Here is a 24,046-nt window from a genome sequence, read left to right on the forward strand (position 1 = left end):
GACACTGAGCTTGTCGATCAGAAGGTCGGCAGTTTGGCGGTTTGAATCCCGAGTGCCGCGTAACAGAGTGAGTGCCTGTTACTTGTCCCAGCTTCTGCCAACCTGGCAGTTCGAAAGCACGTAAAAATGCAAGTAGAAAAATAGGGACCACTACGGTGGGAAGGTAACAGCATTCTGTGCACCTTTGGTGTCTAGTCATGCCGGCCACATGACCACGGAGACGTCCTCGGACAAGCGCTGGCTCTTCGGCTTTGAAATGGAGATGAGCACTGGCCCCTAGAGTCGGAAACGACTAGCACACGTGTGGGGGAACCTTTACCTTTCCCAGTTAGCAAGGGGAAGTGGGATCCCTGGACTGCAGCCTCGTGAACTAACACAGTAAGGACATTACCTTCTGACCCCTTTACTGAAGGATAACAGAAATCAGCTGTCAAGACAGAGGAGATTACTGTATATTGGCCAACTTAGTAGAAGAAAGCAGGTTAAAGTAGCTCCCTGGAAGAGGCAATTGTTTTTCATAGCACTTCTTTGCCTCTTGCATTTTGTTTGGAATGTGTATATCCACCTTGTTCATGAGATTCCTGAAGACCAGCATTCAGAGGACAGATTCTTATTGCAAATGAATCCACCTGAGTTATAGAAGCTTTGGATTTCTAGTTACATCCATGTTTCCACATTTTTAGATGCAAGTTTTTTGCAAGGGTTACTTGTTATGCAACTGCATGCAAGCAGCATCTCAGTATTCCTCCCTTTAATATGTATGATTTGGGGATAAGGTATTTTTCACTGTTCTTCACTGAACACAATAAACATTTCAGAGAGATAGCATTTTAGAAAATAATTTTATTCTCATGATAATGATAGGTTTGGATTATTGAAGCATTGAAGAACCAGTGGTATAATGATGAGGCAAAAACTTAATAAAATTTATATTCTATTAATAATCTTTCTCTTTTGCTCCCCACTCAAATTAAGCAACATAACAACCCAAAGAGGAGAATAAAACCAAGAGGTACAAATAAGTAGGGGATGAAGATGATCAATATTAATTACTTGAAAATTCAACAGCATACTCTTAAAAATATCTCCATCACCACCTCTTTGTCTCCTCAGAAACTCCTGTTTGTAAGTCTTTTGGTGAAATCATGCATTAGAAATTTGGCCAAGTAATTTTATCTCAAGGAACATTACAATAAATAATATAAAATACTCTCTCTTCAAATAATCTTATAATTTGATATATTCTTCTTGTAACTCAGCTACACCGTTAACAACTTGTTGGTAGAGAGTTTATGAGTCTGCAACTTTTTATCTCCACTGAAGCAACAGAATAAATTTAAATTCATCACAGAACAAATTTGAACATGTAGGTAGAGTAATAGATCTTTTATTATCTTTCATATTGAGAACTTTGTGGGCATGGAAAGAAGGGAAAACCCTAAGCTAATTTGGATTTACAGAACTCAAAATAGCCTATTCCTATCTTTATCATCATTTAATCAATTGAACACAAAAGGTCCAGGGCTGCTGAAGTTGAAGTTCCCAGAGCAGAAAAATTAAAGCAATCTATGCAGCAGTTGTATCTAATAGAAAGATTATCCACTAAAGTGTTGTGGGTGTGCAAAGCTCTGGAATAAGAAGCAGCGGCTTAAAATAAGGAATCAAAGATGCAATAAACCAAAGAGAACTTCCATTTCAAGAGTAGGTGGGAAAGAATTACATAACTGGATCAAACCAATAGCAAAGCTCTGGGGAGATTATCTGTTTTCTTTTATTTCCTTTTCCCTATAGCAGAAAAGACCCAAAACATATCAAGTCAATCATTCTGCCACTAACCGTCAGGTCAAAACCTATCAGGACGAGACACCTCCAATCATTGCAAGATGTCATAAATCCAAAAAATTGTGTCTCATTTCACCAACCTGTACTTCTGGTTAACAGTTATTCCTATGCCTTGCAGCAGAGTTTCATTTTAATTCCTTGTACTTTCTTGGTACATTAATAGGTAGGCTGGATTTATATGCCACAATGTCCTCCCTTTTTCCTGCTAGTTGAATATGCCAAAATTTTACCAGCTTTATCAAAGAAAGATGCCAGTCCTTCTTGAATTGGAGACTTTCAGCTATGTTGAGCTAGGATTCCCTCAATCCTTACTCTTTGGCACCACATTGAAGAAGGTGGCCCAAATCCAAGAATCTGATGTCAGTACATTTTTTTTACTATTTCTCCCTCCTAATACAACCAAGTTTCCATTATCTTCCTTTATTGAATATTTTTACAAGCACTATTCTAACAGAGCCTAGGGCATATAATTTATAAACAAGGGTGGGTAGTCTTCAGAAATGATGTACAAGCGCTTCAGTACTCACGGGAGAGTAAGCACAGCACTTCTCCACTATACATTAGCCTTCCTTTTTTTTCAGGCATCCATCCAAGTCTTAATGAATCTATTCATTCAAAATTAATATGATTCTTAAAGCTGTGGCACCTTTTTTTTTCTAAGCTCACATAGAAGCCTGACATATCTATAGAGGAGGGAAGGGAAACTCCTGAGGTCTCTGTGTTATTTAGAAATTACAAGGGTTGCTTGTTACAATTCCATGCCACAATAATGAATCTTAGTAAAGATTAATCCTTTTAAGAGTAAGTAAGTACAGAATGTAGCTGATTTCAAGAAACGTTAAGCAAAGTTGATTAAAACTACTTACAGGGCAATAATAATAAATTACCCCCATATTGTTGTCAAGTAAACCAAATGGATGTGTCCATGAAATCACAATTCTTACCTGTTAAAATCCTTTTATAGGAAGATCCTGGGGACTAGAGGCAGGAAGTAGATTTGGACCCAAAAATTACATTCTTAAAACATTGGTCTGGGTAAGAGAGTCTTATCATAGCATAACTGATAACGGTAGGAGCAAGCAGCAACTATGGACATAGTTAATATGTTCTGCGTTGATGATCATCCCTGGTCCTCCCCTAGATCTCCCCTAGATCCAGCAGCTTTCTAGACCTGCACATGTGTAATCAATAGTAGCAGATTTAGGACTCCAACTTGATCTATCCCAATTCCTCTTATTTCTGGTTTTTGTCCTGGTTGCTTTACCTGCAACATATCTGGCACATTATCAGAAGAGGAAGACAGCTAGGTTCCCAAGTTCACCAAGGAAAATAAATCCTCAGGAAGAAAGAAGCAATAGCAGGGTGGGTCAACACGCAAGCTTTCCACAAGGGAAAGGCAAAGGCAAAGGAGACTAGCTAGAATTGCCTCCTTGTGGGCTAAGGGGTGTGAGAGCTGCTCTGCCTTTTATCTGCCTAATGCCTCGAGCCAGGCTATCACACATGCTGGAAGGAGTTTTCCAAAGTCAGTACTGAGATCCAGAGAGCAATTTACAGGGATGTCAAAGACTTTCTCTCTGCCAGGCACATGGCGCATACCACACGTACATGCATGCATTCTGTATGATCAGAATCTGTTCAGCATGCAAAATACGAACAGAAGGGCCCTGAGCAGAGGCACTGGAGGGCTGAAGCATTTAAGGCAGCCTTCTCCAACATGATAACTTCCAGATGTGCTGGCTGGGAATTATGCAGTTATCATGCAACAGGACTGGAGGCTGTCAGAATGGAGAAGGCTGATTTAAGGTGATTTGTGTTGTAATTCTTTTTTAGGCACTGGAAAAGGTCTGGCAATGAACAAATCCTGGGAGAAAAATTGAGAGTTATCTTTTCTCCCTTTCCCCCACAGTGGCGGGCTGGATGCAGCACCATAAGATAGCAAAGGAAGAGATCTAAGACAGTTTTAAATTGAAAGAGGAAAGGCGGCCATCTTCCTCCTGAAGCTGTTTGGCTCTGGCTGGGGACAGGCAAGAAGGACTTTAGAAGAGCCAGTCTATGGTCACTGTCCAACCCTGCCATTCCCCAAGCATTTGGGATAATCTGAGGCACCAGCGGAGACCAATTCTCTTCCTGTCCCTTCTCCTCAGGGACTGTCCCCACCCTTCCAGCCCTGAAATATAAAGAAAAATTTAAGGTCAATGTGATTCTTCATGATCTTGTGGGAAAGCCCAGGCAGTGCTGCTGGCAGGGTGAGGATGTTAAAGATGTTGTTGGCACAAATGGCAAAAAGAGAATGGAGGGAATCCCCAGACAAGGAGGGGCATTGAGTTACAGGCTAGTCAATGATGATGTGGCTTTGGGGGTGCAAGTACTACAGCCATCCAAGCTCTACCTGTGGGGCTGAAGGCCAATCTTTTAGGGACAGCCTCTGCCCTCAGTGGCTCTCAGCTGTCACCCCCAAAGGTCTGAGTGGGAACAAGCTTCTTTCTAGGCAGATAAAAACCTGCCCTTGAGGCCTTAACGGATATAAACATCACGCCCCCAGTCCTCCACATTGTTACGGTTATGACCTAGAGCTTCCACCTCCTCCTCTTCCTGGCAGTAATGTTCCCGCCCTTTGCCCCGCCCACGCAGAGACCGGTTATGGTTTTGTCGGTCAGGCTCCTTGGCCTCTGGGGAGCCTTGGCACTGGAGGGGACGATGACTGTGGCCCTGGAAGTGATGAGGCTCAGGTTCTTCAGCCTGCCAGGCGCCCTGGCGGTGACTCAGGCAAGGAAGGTCCGGCTCCTCATAAGGGTCAGTTTCAATGTCCATGCAGGAATCCGCTGGATCTGTGTAAGCAGAATCACGACTGCCCGGCATCTCTGAATCAAAGGTGTCTTGTCGGGAAAGGCCTCGGGCAGCCAAGTGAGAAGGAGGCACCATTGAACGGATCTGGCCACGCCCCACTGGCTGCCCTGTGTAGCTGTGGAGGCCAGGATGCTCGGGGTCATGAGGTTCCTCCCCATGCACCAAATAGGGTCCCTGATTGAAAGAAGCAGATATCGCACACCATGCAAACAAACAGAAGAAAAAGATAAAACAATGTTAGTGCAGCCACTACACAGCAGCAGTAATATCCTCAAACTGGTTAGAATGAGACATTCTTGAACTCTAGTCTTGTGAATCACCCTAGATTTAAGAAAGCAATCAGACTTCCTCTCCCCAGGCCAAGACAGACCATTTTTTTGGGCAGCATTTCCTCTTCTTTCTCCCCAAGCAGACGAACAAGAAAATCCCCATGCATCTTAATATCAAAGAAACTTGCAAAGAAATGAAGATAGATAATTGAGGGACTGAGAAATTAGGGGTGTGGGAAGAGAGGTTTGGAACAGTAGTGTTGCTGGTTAATTATAAAGTCCAGACTTAATAGCATAAAGTGTACTTTTAGGCAATAATGTATATTATTTTACTTACTTCAACAGAAAACAAACCATGCCATGCTATATTTTGGCTCTCCAAACTAGGATCTATTTGCCCCCAAATTCTGCCTTGAATGGCATCACCAGGAAAAAGAGAAATAGCGTCAGAGAAAAATGTTAGTTCTGGCATGTTGTCAGAAATTGCTGTTTAGATATAGTTTTGGACAAGTTATGCAGAATCAATGTGAACTAGAACAGGAATGAGAATCTTCTGTTCCTCCAATTGGATTTTGCTCACCAGCACTTCTTCTTCCAAATTTGGCTATATTTCATTCCCTGTGACATAATACATACATACATGCACACATACATACAGATATGTACATGCACACATGTAGTTATTTAGGAGAAAAATGAGACTTTTCCATTGTTTCTGTAACATTAAAAAGACTTACTACCCAGTTTGATAACCTGTAAGATTTCAGATTACATAGCTCACGATCAAACTGACTACATACTGCTCTGTGGGACTACAAGTAGTCCTCAACTTACAACCACAATTGAACCCAAAATTTCTGTTAAGAGAGACAGTTGTTAAGTGAGTATTGCCCCATTTTAAGACCTTTCTTGCCACAATTGTTAAATGACTCACTGCAGTTCTTCAGTTAATAACACAGATGTTAAGTGAATCTAGCTTCCCCATTGACTTTGCTTGTCAGAATGTCACAAAAAGTGACCCCGGGACACTGCGGCCATCATAAATATAAGTCAGTTGCCAAGTGTCTGAATTTTGATCACATGACCATGGGGATGCTGCTATGGTCATAGGTCACTTTTTCAGTGCTGTTATAACTTCAAATGATCACTAAAAGAATTGTTGTAAGTCGAGGATAAACTGTACCTGGATTTTGGTCAAGTTCTGACACAATGCCATTTATATAGGAAATTAGTAGTCTATTGAGTCTCATCATGCAGACCCATAAAAAAGCAAGGAGGGCCAATTGGGAAAAGGATCAACTTAAGTAGTAGCTTCAGATATGTTTACCACTTCAGAGCCTGCACTTTTCTAAAAATAAAAAGCGTGTGACTTTTTCATCATATACTCAAACATCCATTTGAAACAAGGAAAACTCAAGTTTCTGAATGATCGGAACAGATTACCTTCACTCCTGAAAAAACAAACTATTATAATTATGGTGCAAATTTATATTTTCAACTGAAGAAAGAAACATATTAGATGAGCCTCATGCCAGAAGTTAGTTTACTAGGTTTGCCTATCAATCTTTGAATTAGCTTAGGATTGCAATGGAAATTAACTTTCAAAGATGAGGGTCCTAGTTGAAGTAAAAAGATAAGACATTGAATAATGTGATATGGAAGGTGCTGATTCTGACAAAATTGGGTGCTGATTCTGATAGTTTGGTGTTGACTTGTCTACTAATTGCTAGGAAGCTAGAACAGGACATTGTTTTGATAAGTTGCAACAATGATTAGGTTTTTAGATAGTATATTATTTGGAGACGCAGTAGTAGTGGATTTTTAAAAAATAATCTCACTCCACTGGAGCTTCCCCAACCTGGTGTATTCTAGATGTGCTGTAGCTCAACACAGAGAATTTTCAGCACACCGAAAATTCACGCAGTTGAGTTGAAATCAGTAGATCTGAGCAGTACCAAATTGGGGAATAATTACCTTTCGAGTACAGCCCTTTTCCACATTCTTATACTGTGTTTAGGAATACAGTAGGAACATAGCATGGCAGAGGAGGTGAATGGTAGTGCAAATTCATCCAGGAAAAAAAACAATGGCAACCATGGTCAGATTTGTGGCATAGTAACCCAGCTTTTGCATTCATGTACATATATTTGCAGAAAGCTTGGTCAATTCCTGCATGACCTGGCAAGAAAGTGAAGGAAAATGAATGCTTTTACGGCTTCTGTGATACCATTTTACCATGATTAAAATAAATTGCAATATTTTCCTTAAACTCCAGACCCAACATTCTCAGTTCAGTTTCCTAGGAAGTATCGCTTGTTAAGACAAAGGCAGGGGAAGATGGAGATACACAGGAAACCTGACAAGGCATCCTTTCAATAAAATTAGTGTAAATTTTGAAAAGGAGGAGGGGTCCTTAGCAGAGGGATTCATCCAAGAAGTCTAAAGCAGAGAGCGGAAGAAGAAACAGAGAGCAATCACCTTCACTGAACAGCAGTACCAAGAGTCCTTTGAGGGCAAGCAGGAGCCTTGTTTGTGGATCTCCCTTATTTCTTCTTTCTGGAGCAACATCCCAGTTTTTCCAGAAAGCTATAACTCATGTTCCTCAACCCGGAGAGCTCCACTCAGCCCCTCGTCCAGGCTGCCCCTTCCACCCCAGAACCCCAGGTTGCGCTTGAGGGAGGTCAGCACTTGTACCTGGAGGTTGGAGACCGGGGCAGGGCTCGCAGCCAGGGCAGCAGTTGCCATGGTGCGGGTTAGCAGTGGATTGGGTGGATTGCTGCTAGGAGGATGTGTGGCCTTCCAGTAGGCTTCCAGGTACTCCGCCAGGTGTTCACAAGCATCTTCCAGTTGGTTTTCATCCAGAATGATGTCAAACATTTCCTGCAGAAAAATAGGATGAAGAGTCATTGGTTCAATGGGAGCAATAGAGAGATGGGTGGGGGGTATAAAAATGGGATGAAATATCAAGAACAGCAGGAAGCAAAAGAGGAAGCTGGATAGTTTGTATGAATAGAAGCCAGTGGGCTGCAGTGTGGAAGGGACTGCCACTGTCAAATTGGCTTTTTTAGCCACACCAGATGCTGCTTTAGGACCTCTTCCCAGAGCACGATACCATAGTCTCTTGAGACTGAAGGATGCCAATGATAATGCAGTAGTAGGTTTTTAAAAACACAATCTTCTCCAATTTTCAGAGGGTAAACTTTGGGAGATGGGAACAAAGAGTTGAAGAGGAGAGCTACATGAGCAACATGATCTTTCTGTACCACCTAAGCTTACTTGAATCCTTCAGATACGATAAAGGATACTATCCCATTACTGTACTGAAAAACTATTCTGCTGCAAGTGCAATGGGCACTGTAAGAGAGAAAGGGGAAAATACTGTATGTATTGCTATTTTTTTTTTACTAGTGGTAAAAACATTTTGGTCAGCGTTTCCTCCGTATGAACGTGCTGGCCAGGTGTATTTATTAGGAATTGTAATCCATCATCTCTGGAAATCACAACTAGAAAAGACTAGGCTAGACATGATACTGAGCACAGAAAAATCACAATATCTACCCTACTTGGCTTACTTTGTAAACATGGGCAAAGATACCGACCAAGAACTTAGCTAAATAATGGAATATCACAACAGAGGCTGAAATGTGAAGTTTGGTACCACAAAGAGGAGGGCAGAGCAAACTGGTAGTGATGAGAAGAGGGCCAAACGCTCCATTTGCTTGGTATAACTGGGATTGGAAATATGGAAGGAAGGGAGAGAATAGTTGAAGAGTCCTGACAATTAGGATGCTGGCACCCAGTGCGAGAACTTACTGGGGGACATTGTGCCAACTTGTCTGATGCCACCATTTGAACATTCAAGTGCTTGGCCTGGGATTTACCTCTAGATTTCACCAACCTTTGCAGCACCTGTTGGAGAAAGAATATGTCAGGGCCCAAAATAATGGAGACACGATTAGAACAAACCAATTATTAAAAGAGAGGAGGATACTTCCAAAGAACTCTTGCTCTCATCTTTCTCCTGAAGGAACCCTTGCAAATGTATGAACAATTATATACAGGGAAGAGGTATTCCCCTGAACACAGAGCCTTTATTCATCAGAGAAAATAGTCACAAGAATACATTTCATATTGTGGAGATAAACTAGTGATCTAGAGTGGATAGATTGCAGTGACAATAGAGCAATGTTTTGCCTTCTGCATCCTGTCTTCATTTCCTAGCAACTTCTGTCAAAATGTTTGTGTCTTTGCTTGACATCTTAAATAACTCCTTTGAGCCTGAAGTTTCTGAACTAGTTGGGCCAGTTGTCTAATTTGTGATAAGTTATTTTTGTATGTGCAGTTGTTTCAAAAGAGAAACAAGAAGCTACTGATGAATTTGTATGAACTATGTGATGTCTTTACGTTTAACAGGGCATAATTTCACTTATGCACGATCACACTCAATTTTAAACAACCTATGCTCAAAATAATATTACGTTTTTGAAAAGAGAACACATGAAACACAACCAGCCCGGGGTGAAAACTGGAAAACTCTTTGGTCTTTGCTGCATTCAGGGACCAGGATAGGACCTGCTGTTTCTTCTATCTCTTCCATAGCATACTTGTTCATTCTCTTCCCATGATCAAGATTTCACCCAAGCCTCACTTATATTATGGTTACTATCCTCCCATCACAAAAGTCAGATTACAACTATAAGCAGTTAAGGAGAACAACATTAGCAAATTAACCATTTTTTACATTTCTTCTGCTATTAGTGCTTTCTTATTTCAAATTTAGACCATAGAGGCATTCATTAAGGTCCAGAAAGGGAAATGGAAACTAGTAGTAAAATGTGAATGTATATATTTTTTAAATAAATAAACTCATTAAAGAAGCAACCTGAGTGCTACCAGAATCATGCACGCAAGTATTTCCAAAAATGATCAGCCATATGGCCAAGGCCAAAGTAGGCAGGTTATGCAATTTCACTGGATTTGTTAAAATATGTTTTTGAGGTAACCAGTAATTTTAATAATATAAAGGAAACAACAAGGTAAAGACATAAATAATAAAATAACAAAAGGAAGAAAATAAGGTTATAAAATGTCTCATACATTTCTGATCACCTCAGGAATATTATATTTTCTAGGCTGTTTAACATTCCCCCCTTTAAGAATGGAACTTCTTAAATTCATTAGAGACAGCACAGGATTTTCATGCAAAAAGTTCACAAATTCAATTCCTGACATCAAAAGGGTTGGGAAAAATTCCTTCCTGAAATCGTGGAGAACAGTGGCAGCCAATAAAAATAGTACAAGGTAAGTGCACCACTAGTTCAGCTCAACAATTTCTGGCTTCTATGTAACTTAAGCATTCTCCTCTATAATTTAACACTAGCCAATTTCTGAAAGATATTAACAATTTCTGTTAAAAATATTTATATATTTCTTATGTACTCTTTCTAATTTATTTTAGCGCCAAGTCCTTCTATGGCCATCCACCTTTCTTTCCCAAACCAGGTGGAAGGTAGTTTGTTAGTAGAATCAGGTGGAAGAAAAAGGGAATTTGTTCACCTTTGGAGAAGATATCTTGATGTAGACAATAATAGGTGCTAATGAGGTCTTGGAGAGTTGAGCTGGATGATTAATGGTGTCTGCATCCAAGGCAACCAGTTGTAATGTTCGAGCCAATTCAAAGATGCGTTCTATCTCGCTCTGCACTTCAGCTGCCAAGGCAGAGAGCAAGTAGCAAAAAAGGAGAAGACAAGGTCAGCACTGCCATGGGGGAAAAAATGGCAGCAAGATCCACACTGCCCTGTGAAAGCCCTAGAACATTTTTTTCTCAACCTGGTTTTCTTCTGAAAAACTGGACATTCTAGTTATGGAATTTTGAGAAATAACATCAACAGAAAAGAAAAACAACAGATTTGGGGATGTCTTTACTGTTTCTTTCTGTAGCCTTTGTTCAATGCATGAAATGTAATCAATTATTATCTCACAACTCACTATTTTCACCAATATATTTAGGCACCACAGCTATAGCGCCCATCATTGTGAGATTTTGGAAGAAGCTGCATTTGAAAAAGAATACACTTATTAAATCTGCCTATTTTATAGGACAAACATTAATTCTTTTCATTTCTGAATGATCAACCATCAGTCTGATCCAATGACAGTTTGGCTTAAAGCCATCCTCAAATGAAAAGTAAACTAGCTGCCAGCCACAAGAAGCAAGTTTGAAATATAAATAAGAAAGCTAAGTTCTGATTCACGGGGCCTTATACAGCAAGATATCCCCCAGGGCGTTAATAGGAAGTATCTAGTCCTTCCTCATCACTTCTAGGATAATTTTTAATGGAGTTTGTGCCACATCGTGACAGTAATATGGGCAATGCACCACATGGAAATGCTACCTGTAATCCAAAGTGATCTCCTTGTTTTAAAAATTTCTATTTGGGTTTTTTATATATAAGTTTTCAGTTTAATGTGCAGAAATGCTATGACTTCAGTATGGTAGTCTTCCTCAATACGACCACAGCCCAACTGTGTGGAACTCCCAGAATTGCACAGGCAGCATAACCATTACTGAGAATTCTGGGAGTCAAAGTCTAAAAACCAGCAGAATAGCAAAATTAGAAATGGCAGATACAGGAAATGTCCAAAAAATAAATAAATAGATAAATAAATAAATCTAAATATAGAATCTGTAACCTTTTACAACCAAGTGATTTCTCTAACAGTGTCAGAGCATTAAGTCTATTTAAAGATATGTCCCACTGAATTTAAATGGTCTTCTCCCAGGTAAATATGCATACGGCTGCAATCAAAACATTAAGCATTGTTGCTGTCCTTATGATGGCCATGAACTGAAAACCAAAAACATTCTTTTCTGGATTTGGTTTGGCTCATTAAGATCCTAGGAAATGAATTAAAGTGAAAAATGAGACTGATATGACTCTGCATTTTTCACTTCCCAATTAAAAATCCAAAAAAAAATGTTTTAAACATTTTGGCAAGAACAATATTTATTGTTCTGGTTTTGATCACCCCCTGCCCCGTTCCCTTAAACATATTTCCCATGCTGAACTTAAGCATGTTAAATTGGCACTTGAATGGAACACTGGAGAGCTTGTGAAGTTAAAGGTTACATACCCAAGACATCTGTATCAGGAGTACAGAAAGGAAGAGGATGCGCAGACACAAGGGAAGGGAAATTGTGGGAAGGGGGGGAAAAAGAGAAGAGTGAGTCGAAGTCATTGGGAAGCAGCAAAAGATGCCTACAAGACTGAGGAAGTCACAACATGGGGAGGAATTAAACATAGAGAAGGCTGCTGACAAACCCAACTGCTTTCTCCTTTTTCAATTGTTGGTTGAGAAGGAACATTCTTCCTCATGCACAGAAGTGTATATGATTTAAAATGCGTCTTATAATACTTCTGATACCATTGTCCATGCTCTGCATGTTTTAGGGTGTCCCCACTTCCATTCCTGGATACAGATAAATTCGTGTTGTTCTAGAGACCATCCCAATGCCCTGCTCAAGGATTGTGTCAAAGGGGTTCTGTCAGGGAGAGGGGAAGAAAGACAACACTACAAACATAAAATAAAATAAAAATAAAAATCAAATAGCATTCAGGAAAAGATGTTCTCAACTGATAAAGATCAGAGTTAGACAAGGCTTAAATAGTCACCATGCAAAATGTTAGTGTAATGTGAGCTGCCTTCTCTTCCCTCCCACTATTTCTATAGGGGGGGGGGAAACATCCTGAGGAAAAAAATGTAGAAGAAAACAAAGATTTGAAGTTTTCTTGCGGGACCTCAACTTAGCCTTACCCAGACTGGAACGGGTACTGGAGCGCTCAATGATGGTGTGTTTGCTAGGATTGTTGAGGACTGAGCGCTTAGCAAGAGAGATATCAGCCGTCACACGTGTGATGGATATTCTGTGGAAGACACAGAGGGATGAATAGCTGAGGAAGCCAACTTCATTCGCCAGGTATTCCCACCAGATCACTAGGACATTTTTTCTGGTGTTACAACCAGAAAAAGGATTCTAAATATCTGCCAATAGAAGTTTAATAAATCAGCCCACTTAAACCAAACTGAAACTTGTTTCTCTTCATGAATAAGGAAAGGCAGGGCTTTTTTTTCTCATAGAACGCTCAGAACGGAGTTCCGGCACCTTTTTTGGATGGAACCTTGTAGGGTAGGCAAGGCGGGTTGTATGACATGTGTGAGTTCCGGCACCTTTTTCTTTTACAAAAAAAGCACTGAGGAAAGGAGTTTTTAACAAACCACACCAAAAAAATCTAACTTCTTTCATTTTTTATTTCAAAAAGAAACCTTCATCTCCTGGAAGAAAGAGGGGAAAATGTTTTATAGTCAGTAAAATGCAGGAAAACTTCTAAAATTCTGGAAGGCTGAAACTCTCTAGCAACCCTCCCATATCTTATGACCCCTACTTGGATTTTTTCCCCAGAAATCACATAGATGGGGCCATAAGATTTCTAGGTTTTCCCCAAGACCTCTCTTTTCCCCCCAAGGGTCCTGCTCACACCTGCCATCAAATCGGCGTTTCAAGAAATCAAATAAGGCTTTCTGCATCATGTCTGTCACCTGGGAAGATAAAAGGGAAGGGGGAGAGAGGTATACAGTTAAAAGTTAAAATTAAAGTTAAAATCCAAAAGTTTGTATATTTGCAAAGGTTTATGCCAGCATTTGATAAAAAAAAATTGTCCGCTAGACTTCGGGTATAAAACTCTTGGATATGTTGCAGTTCAATTGCCAGCGGATACAGTTTTTGTTCTCTGCATGAATAGGTACCCTTTTGGATTTAATAACTAAAACTAGAACTAAGGAGAAATTTCCCTACAGTTAGAACAATTAAGCAGTGGAATGACTTTTCTCAATAAGTTGTGGGTACTCCAACACTGGACGTTTTTAAGAAGAGATTGGATAATAATTTGTCTGCCTGAGCAGGGGGGATGGACTAGAAGACCTCCAAGGTCCCTTCTAACTCTGTTGTTCATTCATATAAAGCTGAGCCATAATGCTGTCCAGAGTTATTTTGAGTGGGAGTTCATAAATGTGCTGGATGATATATAAGGATAGATAGATAGTTAGAAAGATAGATAGATCGATAGATTGATAGATCGATAGATCAATAGATCGATAGATAGATAGATCATTTAATAAACACTGTAGTTGACTTCATACAAAATATTAGTATAAAATCAAAACCAACATGCCTTTGTAATAGTTTGTCTTTATTTTGAATGATTCTGCTCAAGAAAGAGGAAGAGAGAATTGTTAATCTACATAAAAGTATTACAATTTAGTTTTCAGCTTTTTAAAATTGTTATGAGAATTCTTCTTAGCATTTTTGTGGAAAAAGGAGAGTGTAAAACACTGAAAGTAGATTTAGACTGATAATGTAAAGACCTGGAAAGTCAACTATATTAGAAAGGAAATGACCATGTCTGGGTAAACAATTGATAGGCACATCCACAATCTATTCTAAACATCTGAATGACACCTTTGAAAGATCTTTCATCTCCCTATCTCAAATGGAGATTTCAAGGTTTAATAGTGTTCCACTTGCCAATCATTTCTACTGGAAAATAGTGTAGAAAGCCAGTGGGAAGGATGGAAAAAATGATTTACAGCAGGGGGCCCCAACCCCTGGTCCGTGGCCCAGTACTGGTCCGTGGCATGCAAGCAACTGGTCCACACAAACAAGCACAGACCCAGGTGTGAGATGCAGGCAGCACACAAAACCAAGCACTCTCCAGTCTGCGGAGAAACCTCTCTCCATGGAACTGGTCCCTGGTGCCCAAAAGGTTGGGGACCTCTGATTTATAGAATCATGGGTCAAAATGGGAGCAAAGTTGACATGAGCTGCACTAAGATGAGGCATCAACTCTCACTCAAATGCATAGAAGGAAGTTGGATTGGAGTGACTTCTTTAAGGGTTGAGATTGTATTCAACATTTGATGTTCCGCATGAAACCACAAGTAAAAAGTGAGCAAAAATTTGATTTCACTTCATTTAAAGACTGTATCTAATAATTTCCCAGTTCTGTTATAAATTAAACATTAAAATTAAACCTTTGGAGCTGCTCTGGGGACTGCACTAAAGTTTGTAAAAGCTACATACCATTCAATGGTTTTAGGAGATGTATCTCAAATTTGAATGATGAATTGGCAGATGAAAAAATACGTATAAACATCTGATGGCCCTTTGGAAATGTTTCCAGCATCCCTGTAGAGTAACCTAACTCCTCCATATTATTTTCTCCACATCACTATTAATCCAACTTTCCACCCACATGCTCTATGTCTCACCTCATAGCCTTTCAAAGATGGGCCCACAAGGATGATCGGTCGCATAGAGGGAACCACATCATATGGTGGCACATGCTCTGTCTGAGGACAAAGAAGAAAGAATAAAACATTAGCTTTGCTCCTGATCACTTAACTTGTGCTTCCAGATTCTCATAACTTCAATCTCTACTTTGTGGGGATCCCTAGGGTTTGGCACTCTCTCCATTTGGTTTAATATTTACATGAAGCTGCTGAATGAAGTAATCTGATGGCATGACATAAGATATCATCAGTACACTCATGGCACATAGCTTTATACCTCCATCTCTGGCCAACCAAATAGTGCTATAGAGGTTCTTGGTATCTGGAGGCTATTGGAATCTGGGTGAGGAAAAATGGGCTTCAACTCAACCCTAGCAAGATTGAGTAGCTCTGGGTTCAATGGCCACCAGGTCCTGAGGACTTTCCATTGCTTGTCCTGGATGAAAGCAGAACAGAAAACAGTGTGCAATTTGTGAACCTCATGGATTGGCAGCTCCTGTTCAAAGAACAGGTGGCGGACATAACAGAAGGCCTTTGGACAGCTTGATATTGTGGATTACAAGTGGTCCTTGACTAATGACAACAACTGAACCCAGAATCTCAGTAATTAAATTTCTGGGAAACCTTCACTTCATGTGATATTTCATAAGCTTACTTACCGATTTTTGCTTCTGCTTGGCTATGTCCAGTGATCGCCATTAATGGTGGGGTGGGGATAGGGATATGGGAATGGGAGAAGGGACAGGCAAGAGAAAAACAAACAGGGCATGCGTGTTACTGACAGCTCACACTTGCAGAAGCATAGGTCAGCACAGGAAGGGAAGGGAGGAAAAAAAACCTAGGGCCAAGGAAAGCAGGATACTGGCTGTTTTTCAGTATCAATAAATTAATCCTCACACCTACTAGTGTTGTGGAGAACAACCCTCCATCAAGCATCCAGTTTGATCTCTCTTCTCCTTACTCTTCTTACTCATGGCAGCCCCATAATACTACAGGGCAATGGAAGAGTTCTTTTGCTCCTTAAGGCAAATTTTATCCCTCTTCCTCCAGTTCCAGAACCCACACAAACTAGGAGTTAAACCTCAATTCTGACAATGGGATAGGATTATCAAATGGCTGATATAGGGACAAAGGTGCAGGATAAGCTTTGTAGTATATCCAACTCAATCTTGCAAGAGAGAAGGAGGTGCTTTCTCAAACTATTTACACCTCCATCTGAAAAGCTTTGGAAGATATTTCTGGAGAAAGGCATCTAGTAGAGACAGAATTAAGCACTCCCTTTCCTCTTCTTCATAGCAAACTAATATGACATGTAATTTAGTCTTGCAGTACTTCCCAACCTTTATCTTGAATTACTTTAACAATTAGGCTCCAGGTTATTTTCTTCCCACTTTCTAAGGAAGGCTCTGAATAGCCCCATTTCATATTCAGAGGTACAAAAAGAAGATAATATTTGTGCAGAACTGTACAAAATTTTTAATCAGTCGAACAGAATGAATATGAAATATTCCAATAGCTTTTTCCTCTCCAGATAAAGAGAACATTGTAATGCTGAATGTTCTCTTTATCTGGAGATGTTCTCTTTATCTGGAGAGGAAAAGCTATTAGCAATTCTGTATTCATGCTTATTATGGAATGATTGCGACCAACAGGATGCTTTAATCCCATGTCTACATTGTGAGGAACTGCAGAATTATTTCACCCATTTGCTATCAGAAGATTCTGCTGGTGGAATTTTCCTTAGGTGAGCAAATGGAGAATATGTTCTCTTCCTATAATCAGCACAGGGAAGGCTCATCATCTTAGGGAAGAGTGAATGGGAATGTCACTTGCACAGTGAGAAAATGGTTTGAATTTTCAGTTTTCAAGGATTTATACGGGGGGGGGGATGAACTGAGAAAATAATTGGATGACTGAAATATTTCTTTCTTACCCTTCAATTATTTTATTGTCATGATATGTAAGGCAGGGAGGAACAGGAGAAAGGACACATAATATGTTGGATCCATCTTGCAATATGGTCCACACATGAGTATGAACTAGCTGCCAATACATCTTTTAGCTCATACAGATGAAAAATAGGTGTGATCACGCGAATATACCATTCTTATGTACTATATTTACATGTTACAAATGTTATGAACAGCACCTGCTGTCCAAGAGATTGTGCATTTAATATGCCACTTACTGTTTGAAGGCCATCACCATATTCATTCCTATAACTTATGCTCTAGATTCATTATTGCCAATGGATGATCAATGACAAGATAAGCTCTCCAACATGCTTTTTGGTCACCTCTATCCTAGCCACACAATGGCCTGACCTTGACAAAAACAGCCTATACACACAGGCAGGCATCTTATCAGGACATAGCAAGCAGATGCAAGTAAATAGGGGCACCGTTACCTTCTTAAAGAAGGGGATGCGCTTGGTGGTAGAGGGAGGTGTGGTGACACTGCTAACGCTAGTTTTAGGGGTGCGGTGGCTCTCATCGGCTCCTGCCTCTTCCTCCTCCTCTAAATCAAGGGCATCTGGGTCATAAGCTAAGTTAGTCAGTTCCAAGGTACCTGGGACAAGGATGAGGTGAAAAGGTATGAGAGGTGGGGGAGGGGAAGAGAGAAAGAAAAAAAGAAGGAACCCAAGAACAATAACCAAACTGAGACAGTATGTATTGGAAATAGCAGGAGGTAAAATAAATTAAAAGGAAAGGAAAAAAAATAAAGTAAAATAAAATAATTTAGAATGCAAGGAAAAAATGGGGTAGAAATTCCAGTTTCCGTAAAGTATTGTCCCATGGCAGTGGCTTAAGCACAGAAAGGTTCTATTCATAAGCAATGACTTATAGAGAGGGAGTCCTGGAGAGGCAGGGCAACCTACACTATTTCAGACAAGGGAAAGGCAAATGAAATTTTTTGTTATTTGCAAATGCAATTTTTTATTGTTAAGAGGAAAAAAAGAACAGAACACCTAGCATCCTAGAAAGAAGGCTGGGCTAATATACATTTGAAATGCATATTGACGAGCATAAAGGCTTTTGGGCAGAAGGTGAGATATAAATGTAGGGGATATTCGAACATAGAATTCCCATGGAATCTCATTTTGCTGAATGCCTAACATCACCCATAAAGAGTCAGGTCTTCCTGATGCTTCAGACTTTTCTCATTCTCAGTAAGGAGAGATGCAGGACTTTTCACCTAGGGTGAAAGTAGAAAAACAGTGAAAGCCATTGTCTCTGAGAAGGAGATGCCTTACCACTAGCAGGTGGGGTGGGTCTCCGGGGACCTGTCACCACATCTCCCAGGCTGGAAGTGGAGTTGTCTCCTGATTTACTGCAAAAATAAAAACAAACCATTAAAATAAAATGTGGAAAGATGAGATTGTGGAAAAATCAGCTATAGCACAGGAGAATCACCATAAGATCCAACCTTGCCAACTTTACTCACTAGAAAATTAACTTCTTCATTCAGCTAAATTTTCTGATTCTTGGACAAACATTGCTGCAGAATAACATTATTTAATTGCCTATTTATGCTGCCTGATAGGCTTCCCTTGGATAACTATTACTGTTCTGTACCAGCCTGCTACCGGCCTTACAGAAAAGGCAACCCCTTTACAGACGGCAAGAGGCTGGAATACGTCTGCCAAATTTATTACAAAAACAAACAAACAAGACATGAACCAAGATACCGGAGCTTTGAAACACTATCTGAGCGGTTGCTTTCAGCAAACCAGCCCTCCCCACACAAGTCCTTTATAAAGAGTTCAGGGCGTGGCTTCTCTCTCCCTCCTTCCGAGAAGCCCCATTGCCTTCCTCTGTTTACTCCTACTTGACTGCCTCCTGCGTCGGGCGTCCTTGAACAGGGCCAGCTGTGGGTCATCTTCATCCACGTTGTCAGGCTCACACAGCTGGGTCTCCACCAGGTGGGAGGGGCCTGGCTGGGGGCTCTGCGGAGCTCAAAGCCATCATCAGCAAGTTCTTCAACACCCCCCTCCTCCCCCTCATCTGAGTCATCCGACCCAACTGCCGAACCCACAGGCTGACCCTGAATCACAACAATTACTTGCAACACAAGTTCATCTAGTTCCTGTCTTTTCAGTATATTTTGGAATCAGGTGGCTCTCTAAATCTAATGTGATAATATTCTGTGAAATTTAAGGCACATTTTGAATATAGATATAAAACATTTGGTAACCATATTCAGCTTCCAAGAAAGATGCTCTACTAATAATTAAAGTTTGCAGATTGCTAAAAATTCTTCATTAGAAGAAGGACTTGCAGGAAAATGGATCCAGTAATTAAAGGATTAGGAGTCATGAGAATTAAATAAATTTGAAACATTGTAAGGAGAGATTATCTTTTGCATGTATTTTAAAAGAGGAGTTAGATCATGTGAAGGATTCTGCAGTGTCTCTCAAGACGTGTTATGTTTGCTGGATATTTTCAGTGTTTTTACTTTGGTTGTGAGCCATTCAGAATTGCAGCACATATGATGGGCAGCCATAGAATGGACGAATGAATGTCCGAGGGATTTTAAGATCCATAATGTACAATGAAGTTTAATAAGGCTAAAGATTAATGAGGTGCGTGACAATTTTATTCCCTGAAACACTTGATGGTAGCAAGAAAGATGAAACTGACACCCACCTTGTACTCTAAAACAGTGATTGACATCATTTGCAGGCGCCAGGTGCTACTGTACAGTTTTGCATAATGACATGGGTAACTAAACAGTTTTTCAAAGGTGGCCCCACAGATGAGCAGACTCAGCTGCAAGATCTTGTTTAATTTCATTTGAAAAGGAAGACATCTCATAAGAACACTATATTTAATAAGATTTAACCCTCAGATGAGATATTGGTTATCAGTGATGCCCAGAAGAGAAGAGGTTTAAAAAAGACAAGAAGGCAGAAGGCAGTTAGACCAGCACAATTTTGTCCTCTTGTACACATATTGATCTTGCATGCTTATAAAAAGGGATGAATTTGATTGCACTGTGCTGATTGCTCTCTTGCCTCTTTTGTTTCCTTCCTAAAAATGCCATTGTTGAAAATATTTTTTTAAAAAAATCCTTATTTTGTAGTTTTGCAGTTTCTACTCAGAGAAGTTATAAGCTCTATATTTTTAACTCTGTTCTAAGGTTGTACAAGCTATTTTTTTCTTAAAATTGTATGACTCAATGTAGTTTTCAAAATTTAAAGAAATTTGTTTTTGTTTAAACCAGTTTTCCTCAATCACTGCCCTCAAAATATGTCAGATCAGTATTTCTAACATACTGGGTCATCCTTCTACTGGGTCATGCAAGGCCATTTTTAGGAAAACCAAGCTGAATCATTGATGGAGAATGTTTGGTTGTCCACCTTGTAGAAGATGCTAAATAGGACTCCCTAATGGCCAAAACTGAGCTGACTGTGGCTCAGACCATGAGCTTCTTGTTGCAAAGTTTAGGCTTAAATTAAAGAAAGTAGGGAAAAGTGCTAGGCCAGTCAGGTATGAATTAAATCATATCCCTGTTGAATATACAGTAGAGGTGACAAATAGATTTAAAGAATTAGATCTGATAGACAGAGTGCCTGAAGAACTATGGACAGAGGTTCGCAACATTGTACAACAGGTAGCAACCAAAACCATCCCAAAGAAAAAGAAATGCAAGAAAGCAAAATGGCTGTCTGAGGAAGCTTTGCAAATAGCTGAGGAAAGGAGGGAAGCGAAAGGCAAGGGAGAAAAAGAAAGATATGCCCAATTAAATGCAGAATTCCAAAGAATAGCTAGAAGAGATAAGAATGCCTTCTTAAATGAACAATGCAAAGAAATAGAAGAAAACAATAGAATAGGGAGGACCAGAGATCTTTTCAAGAAAATTGGAGAAATGAAGGGAACGTTTCATGCAAAAATGGGCATGATAAAGGACCAAAATGGCAGGGACCTAACAGAGGCAGAAGAGATTAAGAAGAGGTGGCAAAATTACACAGAAGAACTATACAAGAATGAGCTTAATATCCCTGATAATCACAGTGAGGTGGTCACTGACCTCGAGCCAGACATCCTAGAATGTGAAGTGAAGTGGGCCTTAGAAAAGCTGAGCAACAACAAAGCTAGTGGAGGTGACAGTATTCCAGCTGAGCTATTCAAAATCTTAAAAGACGATGCAGTAAAAGTGCTACACTCAATTTGCCAGCAAATTTGGAAAACTCAACAGTGGCCACAGGACTGGAAAAGATCAGTTTACATTCCAATTCCAAAGAAAGGCAGTGCCAAAGAATGTTCAAACTATCGCACCATTGCACTCATTTCTCATGCTAGTAAAGTTATGCTTAAAATTCTACAAGCTAGACTCCAGCAGTATGTGGATCGAGAATTACCAGAAGTACAGGCAGGATTTCGTAGAGGCAGAGGAACTAGAGATCAAATTGCTAACATACACTGGATCATGGAGAAAGCTAGAGAGTTCCAGAAAAACATCTACTTCTGCTTCATTGACTATGCTAAAGCCTTTGATTGTGTGGATCATAACAAACTGTGGCAAGTCCTTAAAGAGATGGGCATACCAGACCATCTTATTTGTCTCTTGAGAAACCTATATGTGGGCCAAGAAGCAACAGTGAGAACTGGACACGGAACCAATGATTGGTTCAAAATTGGGAAAGGAGTCCGGCAAGGCTGTATACTGTCGCCTTGCCTATTTAACTTATATGCAGAGCACATCATGAGAAAGGCAGGGCTAGATGAATCAAAAGTTGGAATTAAGATTGCCGGAAGAAACATCAACAACCTAAGATATGCAGATGATACCACTCTAATGGCAGAAAGTGAAGAGGAACTAAAGAGCCTCTTGTTGCGAGTGAAGAAGGAGAGTGCAAAACTTGGGTTGAAACTAAACATTAAGAAAACCAAGATCATGGCATCTGGCCCTCTCAATTCCTGGCAAATAGATGGGGAAGAAATGGAGGTAGTGACAGATTTTATTTTCCTGGGCTCCAAGATCACTGCAGATGGGGACTGTAGCCAAGAAATTAAAAGACGCTTGCTCCTGGGGAGGAAAGCCATGGCAAATCTAGACAGCACACTAAAAAGCAGAGACATCACCCTGTCAACAAAAGTGCGTATAGTCAAGGCTATGGTCTTCCCAGTTGCAATGTATGGCAGTGAAAGCTGGACCATACGAAAGGCTGAGCGCCAAAGAATTGATGCCTTTGAACTATGGTGCTGGAGAAGACTCCTGCGAGTCCCTTGGACTGCAAGGCGATCAAACCGGTCAGTCCTAGAGGAGATCAACCCTGACTGCTCTTTAGAAGGCCAGATCCTGAAGCTAAAACTCAAATACTTTGGCCACCTAATGAGAAGGAAGGACTCACTGGAGAAGAGCCTAATGCTGGGAAAGATTGAGGGCAATAGAAGAAGGGGACGACAGAGAATGAGGTGGCTGGATGGAGTCACTGAAGCATTAGGCATGAGCTTAAATGGACTCCAGAAGATGGTAGAGGACAGGAAGGCCTGGAGGAACATTGTCCATAGGGTCGCGATGGGTCGGACACGACTTCGCAACTAACAACAACAACAACAATGGCCAAAACAAAAGTAGTGCAACCTCTTTCCTTTCCTCAACTTGTCTTCCTTTCCACTGTATCCTTCAGTTTTGTTAACATCGATTGTACAAAAATATTTACATCATTTGTTCAATTATGCAATTATCCACATGATATAAATTGACACAAATGACACCATATGAATAATTTTATATTTATAGGATAGGGTTGATGTTGTTGGAATAATATGTTTGGTGCTATGATTTGAGTGCATATATAACTTGCCCAGAGTCACTTGGTGAGATGGGCACTATAGAAATTTACTAAGTAAATAAATAACTTCATTAAAAAAATTACAGTATCCTGAATTTCCAGGAAGAGTAAAATAACTAAATTCTTCAAATATAACTACTGTAAGGGCACTTTTCACATTTAACTATTTCTATACATCTGTCCAACCAATCTTCAACCCAATCTCTCTATATTGCAGTTTTACAAACCTAACAATTTTAAGATGTGTGAAGGCAAATATATGTGTCCAAGAATAATGTTGCATGATCCAATCTGAGTTGGTCACTGGGAACAGAGATTTAGGCTTGCAAACTTTTGGACTGATGCTGGAGCCCATTCTCAGGGAATGTCTGTCACACAGGTGTCACACACATTCTGGTGAGAGAGAAGTTGCCTGAGGATGGGTTCCAGCATAAGTCTGAAAGCTCGGAAGACTAAACCTCTGGTTCTGGTGACCGACCAAGATTGGATCCTATAAGATGTGTGGATGAACTCCCATGTTGCCCGAGGAATTCTGGGAGTTTAAGTCCACACATCTTAAAATTGTCAAGTTTGAAAAAAACCCGATACATGATATGTGTCTGATTACCCCCCTGTGGCATCTCTAGTACTTTGTTCTCCAAAGCCTTTGTCAGGAAATTTGAAATTAGTCTTGCCTACTGATGGAAAATCTAAAAGTTCAAGAAGCTTATACTCACCTGCAAGGGCAAATAGTAAGATAAATTAATTAAGATTGTCTCAGCCTTATCTCATTGCTATTTTTAACTCACATGTGTGTGTATATAATCTGCAGTTATAATTATAAAAACCACTCCTGTATTAAGTTAGGCCAAGTGCCCTTCCAGTCTTTTGCTTTCCCATATGATTAGAAGCAGGTAATAGAACAGGTGGAGAAACACTAGGAACATTCCCACCCTAACACCTT

The 24,046-nt window shown here is 40.2% G+C and overlaps 2 protein-coding genes across 4 annotated transcripts in view; both read right to left on the reverse strand.

The window, feature by feature from the left end:
- Window positions 1-845: 845 nt before the first annotated feature.
- On the reverse strand, window positions 846-4,926 carry LOC308678962 (voltage-dependent L-type calcium channel subunit beta-1-like; the record flags this gene model as incomplete). Its single annotated transcript, XM_081346193.1, has 1 exon — window positions 846-4,926. A coding segment is annotated over one exon (570 nt), but the record flags the coding sequence as incomplete, so codon positions are not given.
- CACNB1 (calcium voltage-gated channel auxiliary subunit beta 1) overlaps window positions 4,800-24,046 on the reverse strand; it is a 76,866-nt gene continuing 57,619 nt past the window's right edge. For 2 of the 3 annotated variants that reach the window (XM_081343815.1, XM_081343817.1), the window contains 9 exons: window positions 18,559-18,635; window positions 17,713-17,873; window positions 15,285-15,365; window positions 13,498-13,556; window positions 12,774-12,883; window positions 10,515-10,666; window positions 8,772-8,867; window positions 7,653-7,838; window positions 4,800-7,397 (listed from right to left, as the gene is read on the reverse strand). In XM_081343815.1, coding sequence (XP_081199941.1) covers window positions 7,275-7,397; window positions 7,653-7,838; window positions 8,772-8,867; window positions 10,515-10,666; window positions 12,774-12,883; window positions 13,498-13,556; window positions 15,285-15,365; window positions 17,713-17,873; window positions 18,559-18,635 — 1,045 coding nt within the window. In that variant the 3' untranslated portion in view covers window positions 4,800-7,274. Of the gene's footprint in view, window positions 7,839-8,771; window positions 8,868-10,514; window positions 10,667-12,773; window positions 12,884-13,497; window positions 13,557-15,284; window positions 15,366-17,712; window positions 17,874-18,558; window positions 18,636-24,046 lie in introns of all 3 variants that reach the window. The other variant, XM_081343816.1, reaches the window with a different exon arrangement.

This window comes from Vipera berus (genome assembly GCF_964194415.1).
Source record: "Vipera berus genome assembly, chromosome: Z".
Classification (NCBI taxonomy): Eukaryota; Metazoa; Chordata; class Lepidosauria; order Squamata; family Viperidae; genus Vipera; species Vipera berus.